Below are 20,444 nucleotides of genomic sequence, written 5' to 3' on the forward strand. Positions count from 1 at the left end.
CATAAGTTATTTTCATCTTGTCGCGACATATTATTTCTTTCTGTTTATTATCATTATTTTTTATTTCATTATTACATATTATTTTTGTCTCATACATCTAAAGCTCCCTGATGGGTATTTTTCAAGGTACTGTTGCTCATTTATATTTCGTGAACGTTCTACTTTATTTGTGAATGTCAATCGATTCTTGTCGTAGTGCAACGGCAAGTGATAAACGGAAACGTCGATAATAACATTCATTTTATTTATTTCATATTTCTTCGATATATTTATTTATTAGAGTTTTTTTTTCTTTTATTATCAATATATATATACATATATATTTTACCATTTTGATATGCGTCCTCGCAAACTCTCAAGCAATAACATAGCAGATAATGTCCATATATTTATAGATTTATGTACCAACAACATTATGCAATATTATATATATATCATATGTATATATATTATTTTACGGACGTTTTAATTCAAAATTGAAGTAAATAAATAACCCAATGCTTTATTGTCAATCTCTGGATAAAATAATCGACGTCAACGATGATAACAAAATTTTTTTTTCCGTCCTTAAATTTTTTCCATCAATATTTAAGTCACGCGAGAAAATAATCATATATATTTTTATGCTACCATATATGACAATATTTAATTATAAGATATATTCATACCTAACTTATCATTAATTTTTACATGATTAAAAAATAATCAAATATAATTACAATATTAAATATAACAATAAATACTTTAAGAGGTAGTCGTTATATATATTCATATATACATATATTTTATGATCACATATCGCCACATATATTTATATATACGTATATATAAAAAGATATGGTTATATATAAATGTATATATATATATGAATAAATATAAACATGCCTGTATATTAATTTATTGTAAAATTTTATATATATGATTATATGTGATCACAAAAGATCATATAAAATCACATAAAAATATTTATTTATATGAAAAGATGGTTTGTATACAATCAGATATGAATATAAATTATATAAAAAATTTAAGGGGTTAGGGGTAGTCAGAATTTTCAAAAAATCGATTTTTTTTTTTTTGCATTTTCTTAAAGTATAATATTTTAAAAATATTGTGTGAAAATTTGAAGTGAATCCGACAAATTCTTTTCGAGTTATTTAACAATGACCAAAGGACGCTCGGGTGCTACGTGGCATTCGAGAGCAGGTAGCTAGAAACAGCTGCAAGCAACCGACCTTTCGGGTTTCATTGTCATGAATATCTCCCCATTTTAATGTATTTATTATTATATATATATATATATATATATATATATATATATATATATATATATATATATATAGGATATATAAATATATATATCCTTCTATATATATATATATCCTTCTACATATATTCACAATTTGTAGGTAGTACAAGAACTGAAAAATAATTTTTGGTTGCCAGTATACCTGTAGTCGTTGCACTGATCAGTCGATAGTTTTGTGATAAATTATTTCTCAAGTGAATTAAATTATTAACCATGGGACGTGATTCTAGAAAGGTTTCAAGAGAACTTCGGAGTTCTGAAAAAATTAATAAGTCGCGTTCAGTCAAAAGAAAGAATGTTTTTAATCCGAAAACAGCCGAACGTGATGAAAGTATTCAGAGTACATCTTCTAAAAAATTAAAACAAAACACTGAAGATGATGTACCTGAAGACAGCAGTACTGAATTTCGAATAATAAATTTTATTCAGGTATTCACTGCAATTTCTGCTCTTATAAAATGTAAAAAATGTGATGGAAATGTAGTGTTTCAAACAGCAAGTACACGTGGGCTGGGATTCAAAATTGTAGTTGCATGTAATAACTGTGGAAATGAATATATTCCTTCCTGTTGAAAATATGAAATCTGCTATAATGGCAACCTTTTATCACTACGGCTCGAGTGATGAAAAACCGAATCATGATATGTGTCCAAAAGGCGAAGAATCTTGGTGCTCTTACCAGCGCGCTGAAGCAAGAGGAGAGCTTGATACCTTTTCTCACGATTATTCTCCTTTACCTTCTGATGTTTTAAAAGCTATCAAGCCTATATACGAAGATCTTAGTAATGAAAATTTACTTTCAAGATGTGTAGGTGGATTCAATCAGAATAATAATGAAAGCTTTAACCAACTAGTATGGAAAATATGCCCAAAAACGGTAAATACTAGTTTTACTATCGTACAAATAGCTGCATACGTTGCTATGTGTATATTTAATGAGGGTATAAATTCATTATTAGTCTTGATGAATACACTAGGACTTAATTGTGGGCCTAATTCTCATCGGTATGCAGAAAGAATGGATGCTGCACGTATCAAAGTAGCAGATAAGCGCGCTAATGATAACACCCGAGAAGGTCGATTGCAACGTAGGCACCAGCAAATCGATATTTTGGAAGCTGCTATGTCGGCTGAAGAGCTATTATATGGTCCAGGAATAGATGACTCAGTGTAAGTTATTAAATAATTCTTATAATTCGACATAAATCCATAGCAAAACTTTAAATGCGTTTTTCTCAAAACTATGTTTTCTGAACTGGTGATCACTGTAACTTAAAAACTGCTCGGTAGATTTCAATAAAATTTATTGTACTTTTGAAATACATTAAAAACTCGTGCCTGATCGAAGGATTTTTTTTTTTTTCAAAAATTTCGATTTTTTTTTAACAATAAACTGTCGGTTTTTTTCTCGAAAATTTGAAAAAAATTTCCTGAGGCCGCCATTTTGTTAATTTCGAAAAAAAAAAAAAAAGCTTCGATCAGGCACAAGATTATCTATTAATAAAACTAATTTTTCTTGTCCGATTGATTTTAGATGAATCTCCAAGGACTTATGATGATCACCGCAAAGGACTTCGGGAGGAACGGGCTCTACAAAAACAGCGATAACTTTTTGAATTATTAATTTTTTTTTTTGAAATTTTCGTGAAGTCAAATCGAAACGTGTTCTAATAAAGCTATGTTTTTATTTTTGTCAAATAAAGTAATTAACTACAAAAAAAAAATTATTGAAAATCATCATTTTTTCATACCCCTGAGTACCCCTAACCCCTTAACACAATATGATCTTACAAATAATATGTGATAATTTCTTCTCGGCCTCTCGCTTGTCATTTTATTTTTTTATTTTTCTTGATAAAGGGTACGGTTTTTCCGTGTATACTTTTACATATTTGCTTTTATAATTTTTCTTATAATTTTTTTTTAATATCAAACAATGGAAATATGTTCTAATAGCAACATCACTTATATAACTACATTTAATTCCACGCGTTATTTTTCTACATCGCAATACGCGGGAAATATTTAATCTAGTGTCTATTGGATCATTTATTATGTTTACTTATTAATTTTTTAATTTAAACCCCGTCAAAATTTAAATCGTAGATTGAACGTACAAGACGTTGGAAACGTAAATTCAACCTCTGAAGATGTAAATAGTCGTAAAACTAAAACTTCGACGTAGTTGACGTACGAAAACGTAAATAAGATTTGTGTAATCGTAAATCGTAGATTAAGATACAACCTTTCAACGCAACAAAACAATTAAATTATATCGGAAACATTTCATTGTCAGAAGACATGTCTAGAAGCCAGGGCCGGATTTAAACTTAATGCCGCCCCAGGGCACCGGAAAAAAATCCACCCTAATACTGGAATTTTACTTAAACTTATAGTTCATATATTTTATTTTTCAAAATTTTGCCGCCCTGGGCACTTGCCCCGACTGCCCCTAGTGTAAATCCACCACTGCTAGTAGCTAGAAGACAAGAAGTAAAAATTTCTAGCAGGTGTAGAAAAATATTTCGGGCCTTGCAGGAGATAACTCTACTGATGCCCAGTTTCTCGAGCTTTTTTGGGTCTTACAGTCTACCTAGAAGCTTGTAGACAACAATGTTTCCGGTATAGTTTAATTGTTTTATTGCCAGTTTTGAAAGGTTGTATCTACGATTTACGATTACGCAAGTCTTGTTTACGTTTTCGTACGTCAACTACGTCTAAAATACGTGTTACGACTACTTACGTCTTCAAAGGTTGAATTTACGTTTTCGACGTCTTGTACGTTCAATCTACGATTTAAATTTCGACTCGGAAATTTTTAAGGTTCTTAGTGTGTATAATTATAGGTGCGATATTTACTAGCGGGTGTAATTGTAGAGAAAGACAATGACGAAGTTACTTAACGTCCAAATGTTTACTATTTTATTTATTATTTTTATTACCGTGACTAATAAAATTCGAATTTCAAAATTAAATTTATCTGAGTTTAAATGATTTTTGTCGAGTATCAATTAAATAATTAGCTATTAAAAAAATATGTTAAAAAAAAAATATAAATAAAATGGAATCATCTATATTGTACGGTTTCAGTTCAGTAACGTTGCAACGTTTTATTTATTTTCTTTTAAAATAATTTATTTAAATTCCTTCGTATGATTAATTAAAATTAATTCCATCGTACGATTAAATAATTTACGTTATTAAATTATTTTCATTCAAATCCGAACAATATTGGCAATTTTATATTTTTATTTTATTTAGTTGAGCGAAATTTAACTTATCATAAAGTTGTTTTTTTTTATTTATCAATATATGGCTGTTTGATGTAGCAAATAAACATTTAATTTGTATTAAAGACTTTCTTCAATAATTTAAAGCCGTTTGTTGTTTGTTTGTTTATTTGTTTAATTTGAGTCTGTGGAATTTTTTTTAAATTTTTAAACAGTATATAGAAACATACATATATTTAATATAATGTATGTTAATCAAAGCTCTCAGTTGATTGTTTTTTGATGCATCTTAACTTCTTTCTCGTCTCTCCTCGTTTTTTTCTCTCTCTATAAAGTACTTTAGTATTTTCCTCGATCTTAATCTAACAACAGATTAATTTTAAATTAAAGTATAAATAGTTTTGACGACGCAATTAGCAGCTGTGCAGTAGACCAGCATTAACAGTAGTATAGGAACCCGCCGACGTAGTTGTGAACATTACAATCGTCGTGAAATTTTAACTTTTTTAATGATTTTTGATAGTCTGAATATTGTTATGAAGAAACTTTTCGTTCATTCTTTGAGTTTATTATATATTTCTCTTATACTTTTTGCTTCTCTGTGACCTCAATATCCTTCATTCGAAACTTAATCTTTTAAGAATTTCAGTTTAGCCGACTTTTGTTTTATCTTTATTAACCAACTAAAAATTTTCACCAGAAATATATAAGGTTCTAAAAGTCCTCATCGAGAAGTTGTAGTCGCAGTAGTTCATAGTTTTGTTGAATTTTTTTGTCCTCCGGTTTGTTTTTACACAAACTAGTTCTTAGCCGTCAGGATTGTTACAAATTCTGAAATTTATGATATATATATTAAACATCATGTCATATACTCTGTAAAAAATCGAGTGGAAATTCGGAGTGACTGCAGATTTTATATCAATCCAAATTCACTCCGTCGCTTGGAGTTCTTACAAAAAATCACTCCGCATACGGAGTAAATAGGGAGTTTGTTCTTTCATCGGAGTGATCTAGATTTTCTTTGAGTCTGCATTCATTCCGATTCGGAACGTTAATATTAAAATAAACTCCCCTTCGGAGTGAATTTCCGCTTCGCATTTACTCTGCATTCACTCCAGATTTAATCCGCATTCACTCCCCAAATTTTTTACAGTGTAATGCCTACACTGTAAAAAATTTGCGGAGTGAACGCTGATTAAATCTGGAGTGAATGCGGAGTGGGTGACTATTTATTTAATTCCCTCGGAGTGAAATTTACTCCGAAGGGGAGTTTATTTTAATATTAGAACTCCAAATCGGAGTGAATGCGGATTTAAATAAAATCCGAATACACTTTCGATTTTTTATGGTGTATATTAAAATAATAAATCGCTAAGGATTGAATTTTAAATAAAACTCATAGAAATATTTTATTTCCATCATATTATTAATAACAAATAAAATACCTTCATAATTAACCATTCCATCTCCATTTAAATCAGCTTCTTTAATCATATCATCAACTTCTTCCTCGGATAGTTTTTCACCTAAATTCGTCATTACATGTCGTAGCTCCATTGAGGAAATCAAACCATCATTGTTCTTATCAAAAACTCTATTAGAAATAAATTTATAAAAATGAATATCAATAATTTTATTTTATAAAAATATTTAAAAATTACCTAAACGCTTCTCGTAATTCAGCTTCACCGTCAGCACCTTTCATTTTTTTCGACATCATCTGTAGGAATTCATTAAATTCAATAGTACCATTTCCATCTTGATCAACTTCATTCACCATATCTCGTAGTTCCGTTTCTGAAAAAAATATATTCATAAAATATTTAGTCATATTTTGTAGAATATACAATATACAATATACAATATACAATGTACAAATTTTTTGGACTCGGTGTACTGTAAACGACTTGGTGTAAAAATTTTGATTTGAAAATTACACCAAATATCGTGTTAAATTTAGGTAGTGTAAAGTAAAAATTTTTACACCAAACGTGTAATTTGTGATAATTTTTCATTAAGGAGGGTAGACAGTAATTTTAGTCCAAGCTTTTCTCTCAAACAAAACCTCTAAACACAAAATTAAGGACGGGGTTCAATACATTACTCTATAATCTAGCAATCGGCGTTATCATTTTTAAAAATATTCATTTGTTCAAGCGAAAAACATGGACAAAATTTCGATTTACTGCGCAAGTACAACTAGGATAGTACCGTTCGTTAACTTGAGTGTGATAGAGAAAAAAGTTCAGGCTCCTCTTAAGAAAAATGATCATGAAAATATTGAAATGTTCGAAATACTGTTAAGTATCTAAATAAAATTAATATAATTATTGATTAAGTAGTTAAAGATGTTTAATGATCATTTGTCTCTTATTAATCAAAATTATAACGAGTAACACTGAATGGTGTAAAAGAAGTAGACTACACCGTATTAAAATTATACAGATGGAAAATTTACACCATTATTTCACACTACACGGCCATATAAAACTCTCGGGGGCCATTTTTACACCGAAATCTTTTACAGTGTATGTAAAATAAAAACTAAAGCGGCAATTAAATTATTATAGTGTCGCTTGAAGTACACTCGATAATTTAAAAAAAAAACTGTAATATAATTGTGTCGGGATTTGTAAATTTACAATACACGATACAAGTGCTACTTGAGAAAATCGTTAAAGCTCGTGAAAAAATAAAACTAGCGGAGATTAAAAAGCTTTGAGACAAGTGTTTTTGACGTAGTCAAGCTTGATTGGGGATAAAGATGAAGCTAAAGTTGAAGAGGTTGGAAAGTATGATGAAAATTTAGTTAAATACACGTAGATTCGTCCCTTTCTTCATTATTTGCACACAGTTTACATAGACTTAACAAGCACTCAATTATGTACTACAGAAAAATTTTTGAAGCACGACAAACTGCATTAACTTAGTTTTGGTTTACACGAATTAGATGAATTATAATATTTTATTTAAGTACCTTAACATAAGCACCGATAAACTTATTGATTTTATAAAACGATTTATATTATGATCTAAATTATATTTCAAAAAAAATTTTTATTCATGATTTAAAATTATAATAAAATTAAAACTAATTTTTTTTTTACATATTAGAATAACAATGAAAATATTTTAATTCCGCGATGTTTAATATTCATGACCGTGAATTTCGTACGTATAAAAAAAATGTTCCGTAATTTCAAGCAAAAAAGAACTTTTAAAAGTCTGCATAAAAAAATTTTATTTTCTTAATTTTTTTTCGTGAAATGCTCAAATTTTTTTCATAAAAAAAAAATTAGATATTTCTTTATTTTAAATTAAATCATTACATTGATCAAAGGTTAAATAATTTTTTTTTTCAAATCCCAATAATATTTAAAAAAATTCAAATTAAATTTTCGAAAATCTTCATTTTATTTTTTAATCATCAGAATATGAATATCACAACATTATTGCACTTAAGTGAACCGATTCGTAACCTTATGCATTTAAAGTAAAAAAAAAACTAAAATAAAATCAAGCACATGAAAAAAAAAAAAATAGATGCTGCCACAGGACAAAATCCTGTTGCAGCAACAGGATTTTCCAGTTACAGCAACAGGACACACCCTGCTTCCACAGAAAAAATCCTGTTGCTACCACAGGATGTGTCCTGTTTCTGTGACAGGAAAATCCTGTCACAACAGGATTTTGTCCTGTTGCAGCACCTATTTTTTTTTTCCGTGCATAAACTTCAGTTCTAAAAGTTATAAACTCACGGCGCCGAAAAGTTACGACAGTTAATTTGTTAAGACACATGATTTATGTAATAATACTCAAGGATTAATTACACACGACTATAAATCGTTTGATAAAGTTAAATAATTATCTCACCTGATGGTCTTTGTCCCAGTGACCGCATAACGACACCAAGCTCAGCCATGGTAATCGTGCCGTCCTCATCTTTATCAAATAGCATAAACGCTTCTTTAAATTCTGCAACAGCAAATAATGAGTTTTAATTTTATCACCATAATTTACGATATTATTCTCAGCTAATAACTCGGTCAGAGTAACAATAAAAATTCGCATAATATCTTTTCCACATAAATTATTTTTATTTTATAGCAAACATAAATAATTTTAGTTATAGTGATGCGAGGAATAAAAAATTTCTAGGCGACTGTTTGGCGGCGACCAACTTAAATGTTACAGTATAGTGAAAACGCACGGGTATGACAAACAAATGATCATTGAAAGTTTTATTAACATGCTGGCAACTTTTATATGCACATATATCTTGTAGACAATCACGATTGTCGGGAGTTTAGGATACCGTCTTACGTACGCGTGAATTATTTTGCTCGCTATTAATCATTAGTTCCTGCATGAATGCCCGTGTGTGATATTGATATGTAGAATATCGGTGTAAAAAAGTATATGTGAATCGTTTATTTGTATATGTTGTGTGGTCACGAAGGTTTTATACATGAAAATCTACATGTCGAGTAAGAATACCCTCGCAAGCTATCGGGCACATGGCCAGAATTCTCAACATGCTGTTCTATCTTATACCTCCTTCTCACTCCTCACAACTATTCGGATACTGTACTCGATGTATTATAAATTTCGATTTTAAAACCCCCAAGTGGGTTCTCGTGTTTCTATCCAGCACAGAATTATGTTTCTAGTCGCCAATACACTTGTAATTTTAATTTATTCTAGGACACATGAATACACTGAAAAAAATAATCGCTAGCTGCTAGCGATTTTTTTCTTTAGCAGCTAGCGATTTTTAATTGTTAGCTGTAAGCGATTATTTCGCTAGCGGCTAGCGATTTTTTCTTTAGCTGCAAGCGATTATTTCGCTAGCTGCTAGCGATTTTTCCTTTAGCAGGTAGCGATTAAAAATCGCTTGCTGGAAGCGATTATTTCGCTAGCTGGAAGCGATTTTTTCTTTGGCAGGGAGCAATTAAAAATACTATTTTTATCATTGAAATAAATTTATAAATATACATATTCATATATATTTATATATTCATATATATATATATATATATACATATATATATAAATATATATTATTATTATATTATTTTTTAAATATATATTATTATTAGATTATTTTTTTCAGTGTACTTGACTCTCAATTTTTATTATAAATTTAATACATCTATGTAATTATAGCTGTCGTGTCCATATTTATATCTGTATATCTCTATTTTATAAAAGCTGATTTAAAGTCGAGAGGGAAAATTAAATTGCATTTTTCTAGCAGAATTGCAATTTTTTCTCGTTTTAATTATTATCCTCAACCGATTTGTTTTTTTATTCTTTAAAAATAATTCGATGAATAAATTTTATTTATACGTCACTGATTTTTTTTTTAATTCAAGTGACGTATTAATTATTTAGTTAAATTTTTCCTTAAAATTTTGATTTTACACTTTAAAATTTGCGGAGTGAACGCTGATTAAATCTGGAGTGAATGCGGAGTGGGTGACTATTTATTTAATTCCCTCGGAGTGAAATTTACTCCGAAGGGGAGTTTATTTTAACAATAAAACTCTGAATCGGAGTGAATGCGGATTGAAATAAAGTCCAGATCACTTCAAAATCACTCCTCTAAAAAAACAAGTCCCTATTAACTCCGTATGTGGAGTGATTCTTTTTAAAAACGCTGAGTGACGGAGTAAATTTGCATTTGAATAAAATCCGTAATTACTCCCAATTCACTCCCGATTTTTTTTTACAGTATAATAACTCAACAAATTAATTTTTAGTAGATTTCACAGAAATCTATCTTTTGTGTTTGTCATCATGGTGAAATTTTTAAAGAATTTTGTTATAATCTATCATAATTCATCGAGTAGGTTCCAAAAATACCATTGGTTCAAAAGTTTATATATATATGTAATATAACGCGCCATGTTGCGACGATAGCGGCCACAATTTTTAACGGATCTTAATGAAACTTGGCACACTTATTCTATGTACGATTATCGCAGTTAAGTTCGAAGATGAGCAAAATCGGTTAACTAGTTTAGAAATGGCGGACATTTGAAATTCAAAAAATAACGAAAAATCCTACTTTTTTGGCTTTTTTCGTAAATAACTTTTTAACGGGTATATCTATCCTTATTATGTAAAAAGAACTTGATAGCCCATAGAAAAAGCTATATTTTCCTTTTTTTATTTTTTGTTTTACGATAATTGTTCCACTTTTAATAAGGGTTCAAAGTCACATAATTGACTCATGTGTTATGGTGATAATGCCATTGTTTGTATCTTTGAAAATTTTTGATGGGTGATTATTAAATTGCATATACTTATTAAAAGCGAACAATTATCGTAAGAAATCTACTTCCATTTCTGATACTGAATGGCCTTTTTTTATTTACATGAATTACATTTTCTTTTAATCCTAAGGTTTTATATTTCCACTATATCTCTAGTTGGAATCTAATCTCATACATGGCTTAAAAGCTCCCTTGAGAATTTACACAAGCAAAAAAATTGAGTCTATATATTACCCAAGATATGCTACTACCACTACAACTATTACTATTACGATTATTGCCGGTGCAATAATGGCTATGAGCAATACGGAAATCCAATAAGAATCGGAATCAAGTCGATCTATCTTTGCTAATCTCATGTTTAGTTTGATATAAATTTACGGTCTCAAGTGCGCCAGAAAAGTTTAATCAACTCTCCTATATAACTTTTTCAATACAAAACATATAAATTACAAAGATCGCTTTATCTCGAAATTTAATTTTTTTTTCGCATGACTTATCACAACTCTGTTATACTAAATAACTTTTTTTTTCTATTCATCGAATATTCAATTTTAAATATCTCGCAGTTGACAATTTTTTAATACTTTATTTATTTTTTTTATTGTTATTATTATTTAAAATTTTTTTGTACTGTCACGTGGAAAATAATTTTAGTTCATGCTCCAAATAAAATTCTCTACTGTCCTAGCAATTAAAACTTTTAGCAGATCTCTATTCATAAATGTATTGATATGAGAAATAGTGAGCATTTTTAAATATAAACTTTGAAGTTTTCCGCATGACCTAGTCAAAGGATTGTGTATAAATATTTACGTATGCAAATGGCCTAGTAGATAAGGAGATTAACACACACTCGCACGCTTATGATGAACACATATATGTATCATATTATGCTCATCATTACGAAAATTCATGTTTACTGTTCAACTTTATGAATAAACAATCTCGAACTATTATGTTGCAGTTACAATATTATGCATAATTTCCAATAGCTTGAATAATACACTGCGAAAAATTAGGAGTAAACTAGGAGTAATTACGGATTTTATTTCAATTCACTCCGACACTGAGTTCCGGAGTTTAAAAAAAATCACTCCGCATATGGAGTCATCTGGGTTTTATTTAAATCTGCATTCATTCCGATTCGGAGTTTTAATATTAAAATAAAAAATCTTTTAGAAGTGAACTTCATTCCGAGGAAAGTAAATAAATAAGCATCCCTGATTAAACAACTGAATTCGATCGAATTAAGTGGAATTGAGATTTCAATTCTATATAATTCAGATAAATTCTGTTAATTCCGTACATAACTTTAAAAAAAATTCTGTCTAATTCGGCGAATTGAAATAATTCTATTCGGTTTAATTCGAAAATAATTCTCAAATTTTTGGTTCTGACTTCGAATTAAACTTAATAAAAACAGATTCAAAATTTTTGAATTGGTTTTATTGTGTTCAATTCGAATATAATCCTGGAATTCTTTTAAATTCTGTCTAACCGACTTTATCAGAATATATCAGAATTGAAATTTTTAATTCGGTTGAAATCAGTTGTTTAATCAGGGGCAACTATCCACTCCGCTAATTTTTTACAGTGTAAATAATTAAAATTCAATTATTTTTGTAAATTATTAAATTAAATAATTAATAAAATAAATTTACCGGCAACTTGATCCTCCGTGAGTCCATATTCCGACTGTAAAAAATAGAAAAATTCCATTTATTATTTACACGAAACAATAAACATTGGAATAGATTGTCGTAATTTATTAGCGTCTGTAAAATAAACAGACATTTATATTGAGAATTTGACAATCAATTTGACTAGTAAGCCAGCATAATTTACGATAGTGATGTAAATAGTTTATCTCGCCACCTGAGGGCATTATCGTGTAATCATGCAAACATTAGGTAAATAGATTTTAGTAGTGCGGGCTAAATCTTGTTGATCCGTTTGATAGCAATACTGTATATAGTATATTGCAGAAGTAGTACGAATGTATGGGAGAGTTTAGAGATCACGAATAAGAGCTAAAGATGCGACGGCAAGAGTAGGAGGAGGAAGCAAAGCTTTGGCCGATTGCCGAAAGCTCACGCTTAAAACTTGTCTCGTCTTGTACATGAAAATCCACGTGTATATATAGTGCGGTCGGATGAGAGGTCATTTCCCGTATTATTAGTAATGTGTGTCACGGTAGACGACGATCATCACAACTGTTATATTCTCTATGGTAACGGATGTCCGTTGCTACGTAATTGGGTCGTTAAAAGTTTCTTGCACAAATTCAAATTTTCCTCTATGCATGATAAATACACTTGTAATCATACTTCAAAGCCTTCATTAATAAAAAAAAAAGACATATTTAATTCTAATATCTATGAAAAAAAAAGGATCCTGAAGTGAACAGACAATTAACAATTTTTTGATTTTTTTTTTTCAACAAATCAATTAAAAAAAAAAAACTAAAAATATGCACATGTAGAAAATTCAAAGAACTAAAGGTGCAATTTTTTGAAATATTTTTTTTTTTATAGTTTATCGTTTTGAAAAAAATGCAAAAATTATTTGACGTCGACTGACTTCAGTATCATAAAAAAAAATGACCGTGAAGTTAAGAGACAATAAACAATTTTTGGATTTTTTTTTTTTCAACAAATCAATTACAAAAAAAAAAAAACTAAAAATATGCACATGTAGAAAATTAAAAGAACTATAAGTGCAATTTTTTAAAATATTTTTTTTTTTTATAATTTATCGTTTTGAAAAAAAATGTAAAAATTATTAGACGTCGGCTGACTTCAGTATCATAAAAATATTTTTCATTAAATAATTAAATTTTAGTTGCTGATTACTAATTTATTAAATTAGCTTGGGCATGATAGTTTTTTGATAATAATTATAATTTACTTCGTGTGGGAAAATTATATATACCAAGAAAAATTTGTAATGCATAAAAAAAAGTCTGTACGTGGGTCGTTATCCGTAACATTGGGAATAGCAGTGATCAACACATTCGAATTTCAAAGCTCGACAATTGTCCAATTGCCAATAAATTATTCGACTGAAATGATGAATGTGTCTAGATAAAAAAAAAATAATAATAATAGTAACAACAAAAGAACAAATGAGATTTAAAACAGCGAATGGGAGAGAATAAAAAAGAGTTTAGTCGCGTTCATTTTCGGAGAATAAAAAATAGTCACGATCACTTGCAGTAATTTACACGCTTTCGCTTTGTATCTGTATCGTACCACATGGAACAGATATATTTATGGGTATTTTCTATGCATAGATATATGAACGATCGTTAAATTTTTACTCAATAAATGTATGTATTAACAACATAATCATATTTTAACGATTAAGTTGCGGTTTTTTTTTTATTTAGACTAAACTTTTATTGCTATTATTTTTGGTAAGGATATATGAGTGTAAGCCGATGAAAAAAGAATAAAAACAAAATTGCTGTACAGATAAGCACATGTTCCAGTGACTTGATGTTTATAAGTGATGACACAGCTGAATCTAATGTTATTTATTTTGATTTTAGTCAGCAATAGAAACCTGGGGTTTTCCGTTAGTGTAATCGCGGTCATAATTCATCTCAATATTTCGAAACCCACCGTCGCAAGGTCAACTAAAATTGACCTGTTAACATTTAAAAATAAAAAAAAATATCAACAAAATAAAAATTATATTTAAAAAAGTATAAAATTCAATAAAAATTTTTCAAAAGGACAAAAATTTTAGTCTAAGAAACTTTAAAGCAATATATCAAGTATTCCGATACACAATGACCCAATTTTTCGTCGCAAATAAAAAATCTAAAGAATTTTTTTTCATCGTTTTGTCATTCCAAATTTATTTTCGCTGTTATGAACACAAAATATTTAAAATAAAAAAAAAATTTTCGTCCATACATCAAAGTCACTGTAACAAAGATAAATATTTTTTGTTTATTCATTTTTAATAAACACGCACGCATTTTTGCATTCACATGAATACTCGCCCACTTTAATTTTAAAATTCAACGCAGTTACAATATTCTGAAAATTGTTTATTTGACTCATCGACTACACTTGTATATCGTAAAGTAATAACTAAATAAATGGATACATATACCGACATACAAACATACTATGTCTGTACATGTGATAATAAACTATATATATATACAAGTGTAAAGAGCCATGTGATTTTTCCATTTGTCACACTTGGCACAGTACCAGCGAGTACAAGCAATGAAAATGTTGTAGCTGATTTTTTGTTTTCATAATTGATAATTTAATAAAAATCTATAGACCGAAAACTTACGCTGATTTGTCGAATTTGAGGATCTATCGAACTAGTTAGTCTTCGTAGTCTTCCATACTCAGATGAATATTTTTTTTCCGTATCAGCCATTATTTTTGTGTATCAACTTTTATTTTTTTTGTTAATTAACTACAAATCCAAAACACTTGTAAACACTTTCAGATAAAATAAATATAATAACCGTTAAATTTTGATCTTGAGTATAATCAGAAAACAAACACTTGAAATTGAAATATTTTGTTTAACGTTAGCACACTATAAAGTTTGGTGCAACACACGAGTAGTAGGATGTTATAAGAGCGTACTCATTGATCAGAAGCCGGTGTATAGAGAGTTTACTCAACAAATTTATTAATCTACTATTCAGATAGGATGAAATACACGTTGGGATGTATGTATATATATGTTTAATAGTTAAAGTATGTAGATAGTGAAATTAAAGCAGACTTTAAGGGAAATGGCGTAGCGTTACGTTGGCTATAACTAATACTCGTCGACGCGCTTTTACTCCGTATCGTCCTCACTTATATATGTTATATAGTATAGAGAGAAGATAGTCCACTACGTTTATTACTGGCACGTCCCAGCTATACAAATATATAGAGTATAAGCATTAGTGTACAGAATGGTTGGCTGCCAGAATTCCCGAATTCCCCGACTATACTTATGTTTGTTGGGAATTAACTTTAAGTATAATTTTTGCCACCATTATTAGGTACACGTGTGCATACGGCAATTAATTATATCAAATAATATATATCTTAATAATCTTCTTGTGGTTGTAAAATAAAATTCAATAATAATAATAATAATAATAATAATAATAATAATAATAATAATAATAATAATAATAATAATAATAATAATAATAATAATAATAATAATAATAATAATAATAATAATAATAATAATAATAATAATAATAATAATAATAATAATAATAATAATAATAATAATAATAATAATAATAATAATAATAATTCTCTTGATATTTATTTCGAGTAACTTGTAGTTATTTTATTTAAAAGTGTTAGGTGGGATAGAAAAACTATATTTTAACCGACTGTAAAATTTGTAAAAAAAATTATTAAATTTTTCCCGAACAAACATCGGTTATTAGTTGTCGTCAATAGTTTAATTCACGTTGGTTACTGACAGTCGAAACAACTTGAAAGGAAAAAGTCGCTTTTCCTCTTTACTTGTCAAGTATAACCTTCGACCGTTTTTAAACCTGTGTACCTCTGACGATTGGTTGTTGGCTCGTCTCTCTTTAGTGATGTTGTCTCGCCAGTACGCGTTGGTGGACCCGTTCTACCTCATTTATGTTATTATTTCTTTTTTCTCTCAGTCTCTTTCTCATACAGGAAATAGCATACAGTTTGCCAAGATGTGTGGTAGGGGTAAGAAGCTATCTATCTAAAAAATATATTTCAAGGGCTTCAACACGGTCGAGCCGCGGAAATATTAACAGCAAGTTGCTCATTGGTATTTATTTTTATTGTAATCGATTACATTGAAAAATTTTATGAAATTTTTTTTATTTCTTCGTAGCAATCGTCGCTAAATTGTTGAGGTAATGAATTATTTATGTCATTAGGATATTAAATTTATGTTGTAGATACATACATATATAATTAGTTTACTGCATAGTAGGGTCTTAGGTTGCTGTCGTATAATAATATCTTATTTTATGACTCGGAAACGTATTAAAATAATAGGGGTGAGGACATTTACATATAGGCGACGACCTAGAGTATTGTTAGAATCTATACTAGGAACCGGGAGAATAGGGTCCGATTAGATAGCGCCGGGTTCCAGGTGCTAAAGAACTATCGATTGATCATTCCTACAGCAATATAATACAAGTGGGTCACATTTAAACCGTTGGCCAGTCTCGATTCTACAGACTGAAAAAGTTACAATATTTCAGTTAAGTTTTTTTCGTAGATTTTTATGTGGAATGGAAATATTTCGCCATCTATGAAGAAATTTTTAAAAATATTGTTCACAATAAATTCGAGAATTGTGAATTATTTTTCACTCAACATTCCACTTGAATAAAAATACTCTTATAGATTTTTAAAATGTTTTGTAGTTCTTGAGATTCTCGCCCGATATTAATGTTGAAAATATAAATAAAATAAAAATAATAACGATAATATTTAAAAAATAAATAAATAAAAGCTTTAAACCTTGATGAAGATATTTAAGTTTCTCTTTTCGTTTTAGTCACGACTCACTTGATGGTTTACATTCATGTATTTTTTTATTTTTTTCTTTATATTCATTTGTAAATATGCTCAGCTTTGATGTTAAAAGTGTGTCTTTGTGACTTAAGTAATTAGCTGAGTACTAAAGTTTTAAATATTTAAGAATTCTATTTTTTTTTTAATTAAATTTACTAATTGGCACTAGTGAAATATTTAAATAATCTAAACATCAAACACTTACTGTTATTTTAATAATCATTTCAAAAATAATTGTCATAAACTTTTAACCTTGACTTATTTTTAAATATTTTTTTAATAGACACAAATAAAAAATTTAATAACTGCTAATGTTTTATTTAAAAAATCGAAAACCTTTTAAAAATTTATTCATTTTTTTGTTATTAAAATAAATTAATCTCAAAATTGCTGGTGTAAAGAAAGAGAAGTTTGACATTTCTTACGTCAATGCTGCATGTGTGGAGTAATTTTAAAAAATATCATAATAAAGCTGGCACGTACTGGCTTAATGGCGTTTTTACTTTTTATTATAATTGTTATTTTTTTTTTCTATAATTATTTTTTGTTCTCATTATTTTTATATTTCTGATGTTAAAAATAAGTAAAACTTACTAAATTAATGGTGACAATCAAATCGTACTGCTGTCGTTGTCCCTTTTTTTTATTTTTACCGGTCTTAACGCAAGCCGCTTTTGGTGTTACTTTAACTTGTCCCTTTTGTGCGCTTGGTTTCTGAGCTGGTTTACCAGATCCTTTCGACGGCGTACCCTTTTGACCTCCAGTTAAAGGAGCTTTTTGTCCGCTAGTTCCTTTTTGATTAACATGTCCTGTTCCATCTGCTGGTTTATTACGAGCCTGTAAATTTCAATACATTTTTTACATTTCTCGTGAAGATTTAATTTATTGACACGTGTCTATGTTCAAATTTTTTATTAAATATCAATGATAGTAAAGTTAGCGGGCATCTGACAATTTTTAAAACTTTGAAATGAAAAATTAAAATGTTTATAAAAAAAAAAAAAATACATATCTAGACAATTCAAAATTCATTTTTTTAATTTTAATTATTTAATTATTTTTATATGTAATTAAAAAATTGTCGTATGTCTGCTACATTTGCACTCATTAAATATCCATAGGAAAAAATACCCGCACAAAAAATATATAAATAACATATATGTCCCATATAGCCGATACATTGATGCATATATGTCACATATATATTTTTTCGTGTGGGTAATGACATTTGAATTAATAGATTTTAAAAAATTTTGAATCAAAAATTACCAGCTTATTTAAAAATTAAAATAATTTATTTAAATATTAAAGAGAGCTGATGATAATCAATACTTGAGAGTAAAAAAAATTTATGAAACAATTTTAAGAGTTTTGGGATCAAGATAAAGTTGATGGGAGAAAAAAAAAGGAAAGAAAATAATGGAAATAGAAAATAGGATTTTCTCGATGCTTTATGTACAGTAGTAGTACTTGTTATATATATATATATATATATATATGTATGTATATAAAGCTCTGGATAGGAGAAGCGACTCTCTGGCGCTTGAGAAGCGTCGGTGAGGGCTGAAGAAACTGGGACACCCGACGATCGAAACTTGCAAAGAGCTCACGAGCTTTCCTGAAAGTTAACGCCGAACGGGGAATAGTCTTGCAGAGCATAGTATGCCATGGCATCGTATAGTTATAGCTCTCTGAGGTAGTAGAGAAATTTTGAGTAAAGGATCGTTTGTTTGTTTGTTTATTTTCTTATTGTGATGCATTTCCCGATAAATCATGATGAAGCTGTTTGTCTAGCACTTTAAAACCAGCCCTTTAAATTCAAATCCGCCTTCAGCCAAATTAAAATAGACTTTCAATGTCTATTATTTACTGTGTATATTTTCTTACAAAGGATATAAGGAAAATTCATTGTTTATTGTTCGCTGACAACAACAACCGGTTATTTTATTACTTTATTATTTTTAAAAATTATATATTTATTAAATGTCAAGCATGATATCATAATAAATTTTATCCTGAGAAAATAACTGGAAAGTATACTCATGAATCTTACTTCAAGTTATAATACTTGCTGAAGAGTTTTACACATACAGGCGTATCTACTAACTCACGAGAGCCAAAGTAAGGCCGAGGTTAAGGATAATGATTAATCCGATTTACGGGAGATGCAATTTTAAAAGTAGTCATCGCTGGCAGAGTATTAAAAACAAAAAATGAAAAAAAAAAGCCATAACGAGCTTTCTAAAGTTGTTATACAAAAATTTTACAATCAAAAGTTTTGTAAATCTATTATATATACATTATAATTTTAATATAGATGACTAATAAGATGGAATTTTTTTTTTGTTTAATTTTATTAAAGATACTTTGTAACTTAAATCTTCTTTAATATTGGCATAGAAAGTTTCAAATTCACTATTTATATTTATGATAGATACAAATGTGATAAAATTTATACAATGACAAACATTAAAAAAAGAGGAAAATTTTTTCTAAAGTTACATAAATCACTCAATTTGTTTGAACAAAAATTTATCGTTATTTTCTGCATTGAAGGCAACCCGTATATAGATATATTAAAAATAACTTTGTATGCACACACATACACTTATACAATTTTAAATTTCCATCTCATATGTAAAGTATAAAGTTTTAAATTAAAAATTTTAAACTTTGCATATTTTTTGTGCGTTACTGTATACAGCCACATAAACTTATAATTTTTCTTCACCGAGAACGCGTGTGTGACCCAGATGAAAGCTTTTGAAAATGAAAAATTGACTTATATCGAGCTGAATTCACCCGCAAAATCACACAAATGCCACTCAATTTGAAAGGGAAAAAACGATGGGACAAAAAGCAGTTTCAATAACATTTGTTGCCATTATGATCATCATTATTATGATTATTATTATACAAAGTGAATGATGAATACTTTTACATTAAATTCTATAGGCATCTGAGAGGGAACAATGAATAAAATTTATTTTATACTATCACTTTTGTTCGTTTCACTTAACTTTTCCAATGCCAATAGCTTACAAGTTACCTTCTATTCTGGTTT

General features: G+C 28.7%; 2 protein-coding genes across 8 annotated transcripts in view; one reads left to right on the plus strand and one right to left on the minus strand.

Moving 5' to 3' along the window:
• The first annotated feature begins 1,378 nt into the window (after window positions 1-1,378).
• On the plus strand, window positions 1,379-3,074 carry LOC130667872 (uncharacterized). Of its 3 annotated transcripts, none has more exons than XR_008989909.1 (3): window positions 1,379-2,186; window positions 2,287-2,479; window positions 2,844-3,074. XR_008989909.1 is itself a non-coding variant. In XM_057469769.1 (3 exons), exons 1-3 carry the CDS (start codon window positions 2,165-2,167, stop codon window positions 2,845-2,847), a joined length of 237 nt encoding a protein of 78 aa, XP_057325752.1. In that variant the 5' UTR covers window positions 1,379-2,164; the 3' UTR covers window positions 2,848-3,074. The 3 variants fall into 3 exon arrangements, 2 of the variants coding, with proteins under 2 accessions (XP_057325752.1, XP_057325751.1); XM_057469769.1 differs by having other exon boundaries at window positions 2,269-2,479; XM_057469768.1 differs by having other exon boundaries at window positions 1,379-2,479.
• LOC130667871 (neo-calmodulin-like) overlaps window positions 2,597-20,444 on the minus strand; it is a 92,334-nt gene continuing 74,486 nt past the window's right edge. For 3 of the 5 annotated variants that reach the window (XM_057469765.1, XM_057469762.1, XM_057469764.1), the window contains 6 exons: window positions 17,975-18,217; window positions 12,482-12,515; window positions 8,413-8,514; window positions 6,201-6,336; window positions 5,985-6,133; window positions 2,597-5,370 (listed from right to left, as the gene is read on the minus strand). In XM_057469765.1, the coding sequence (XP_057325748.1) occupies window positions 5,339-5,370; window positions 5,985-6,133; window positions 6,201-6,336; window positions 8,413-8,514; window positions 12,482-12,515; window positions 17,975-18,217 (696 nt within the window). In that variant the 3' untranslated portion in view covers window positions 2,597-5,338. Of the gene's footprint in view, window positions 5,371-5,984; window positions 6,134-6,200; window positions 6,337-8,412; window positions 8,515-12,481; window positions 12,516-15,134; window positions 15,923-16,198; window positions 16,217-17,974; window positions 18,218-20,444 lie in introns of those variants that run through there. The other 2 variants (XM_057469767.1, XM_057469766.1) reach the window with 2 other exon arrangements.

The sequence above is a fragment of the Microplitis mediator genome, chromosome 5, assembly GCF_029852145.1.
Source record: "Microplitis mediator isolate UGA2020A chromosome 5, iyMicMedi2.1, whole genome shotgun sequence".
In the NCBI taxonomy this organism is placed as follows: Eukaryota; Metazoa; Arthropoda; class Insecta; order Hymenoptera; family Braconidae; genus Microplitis; species Microplitis mediator.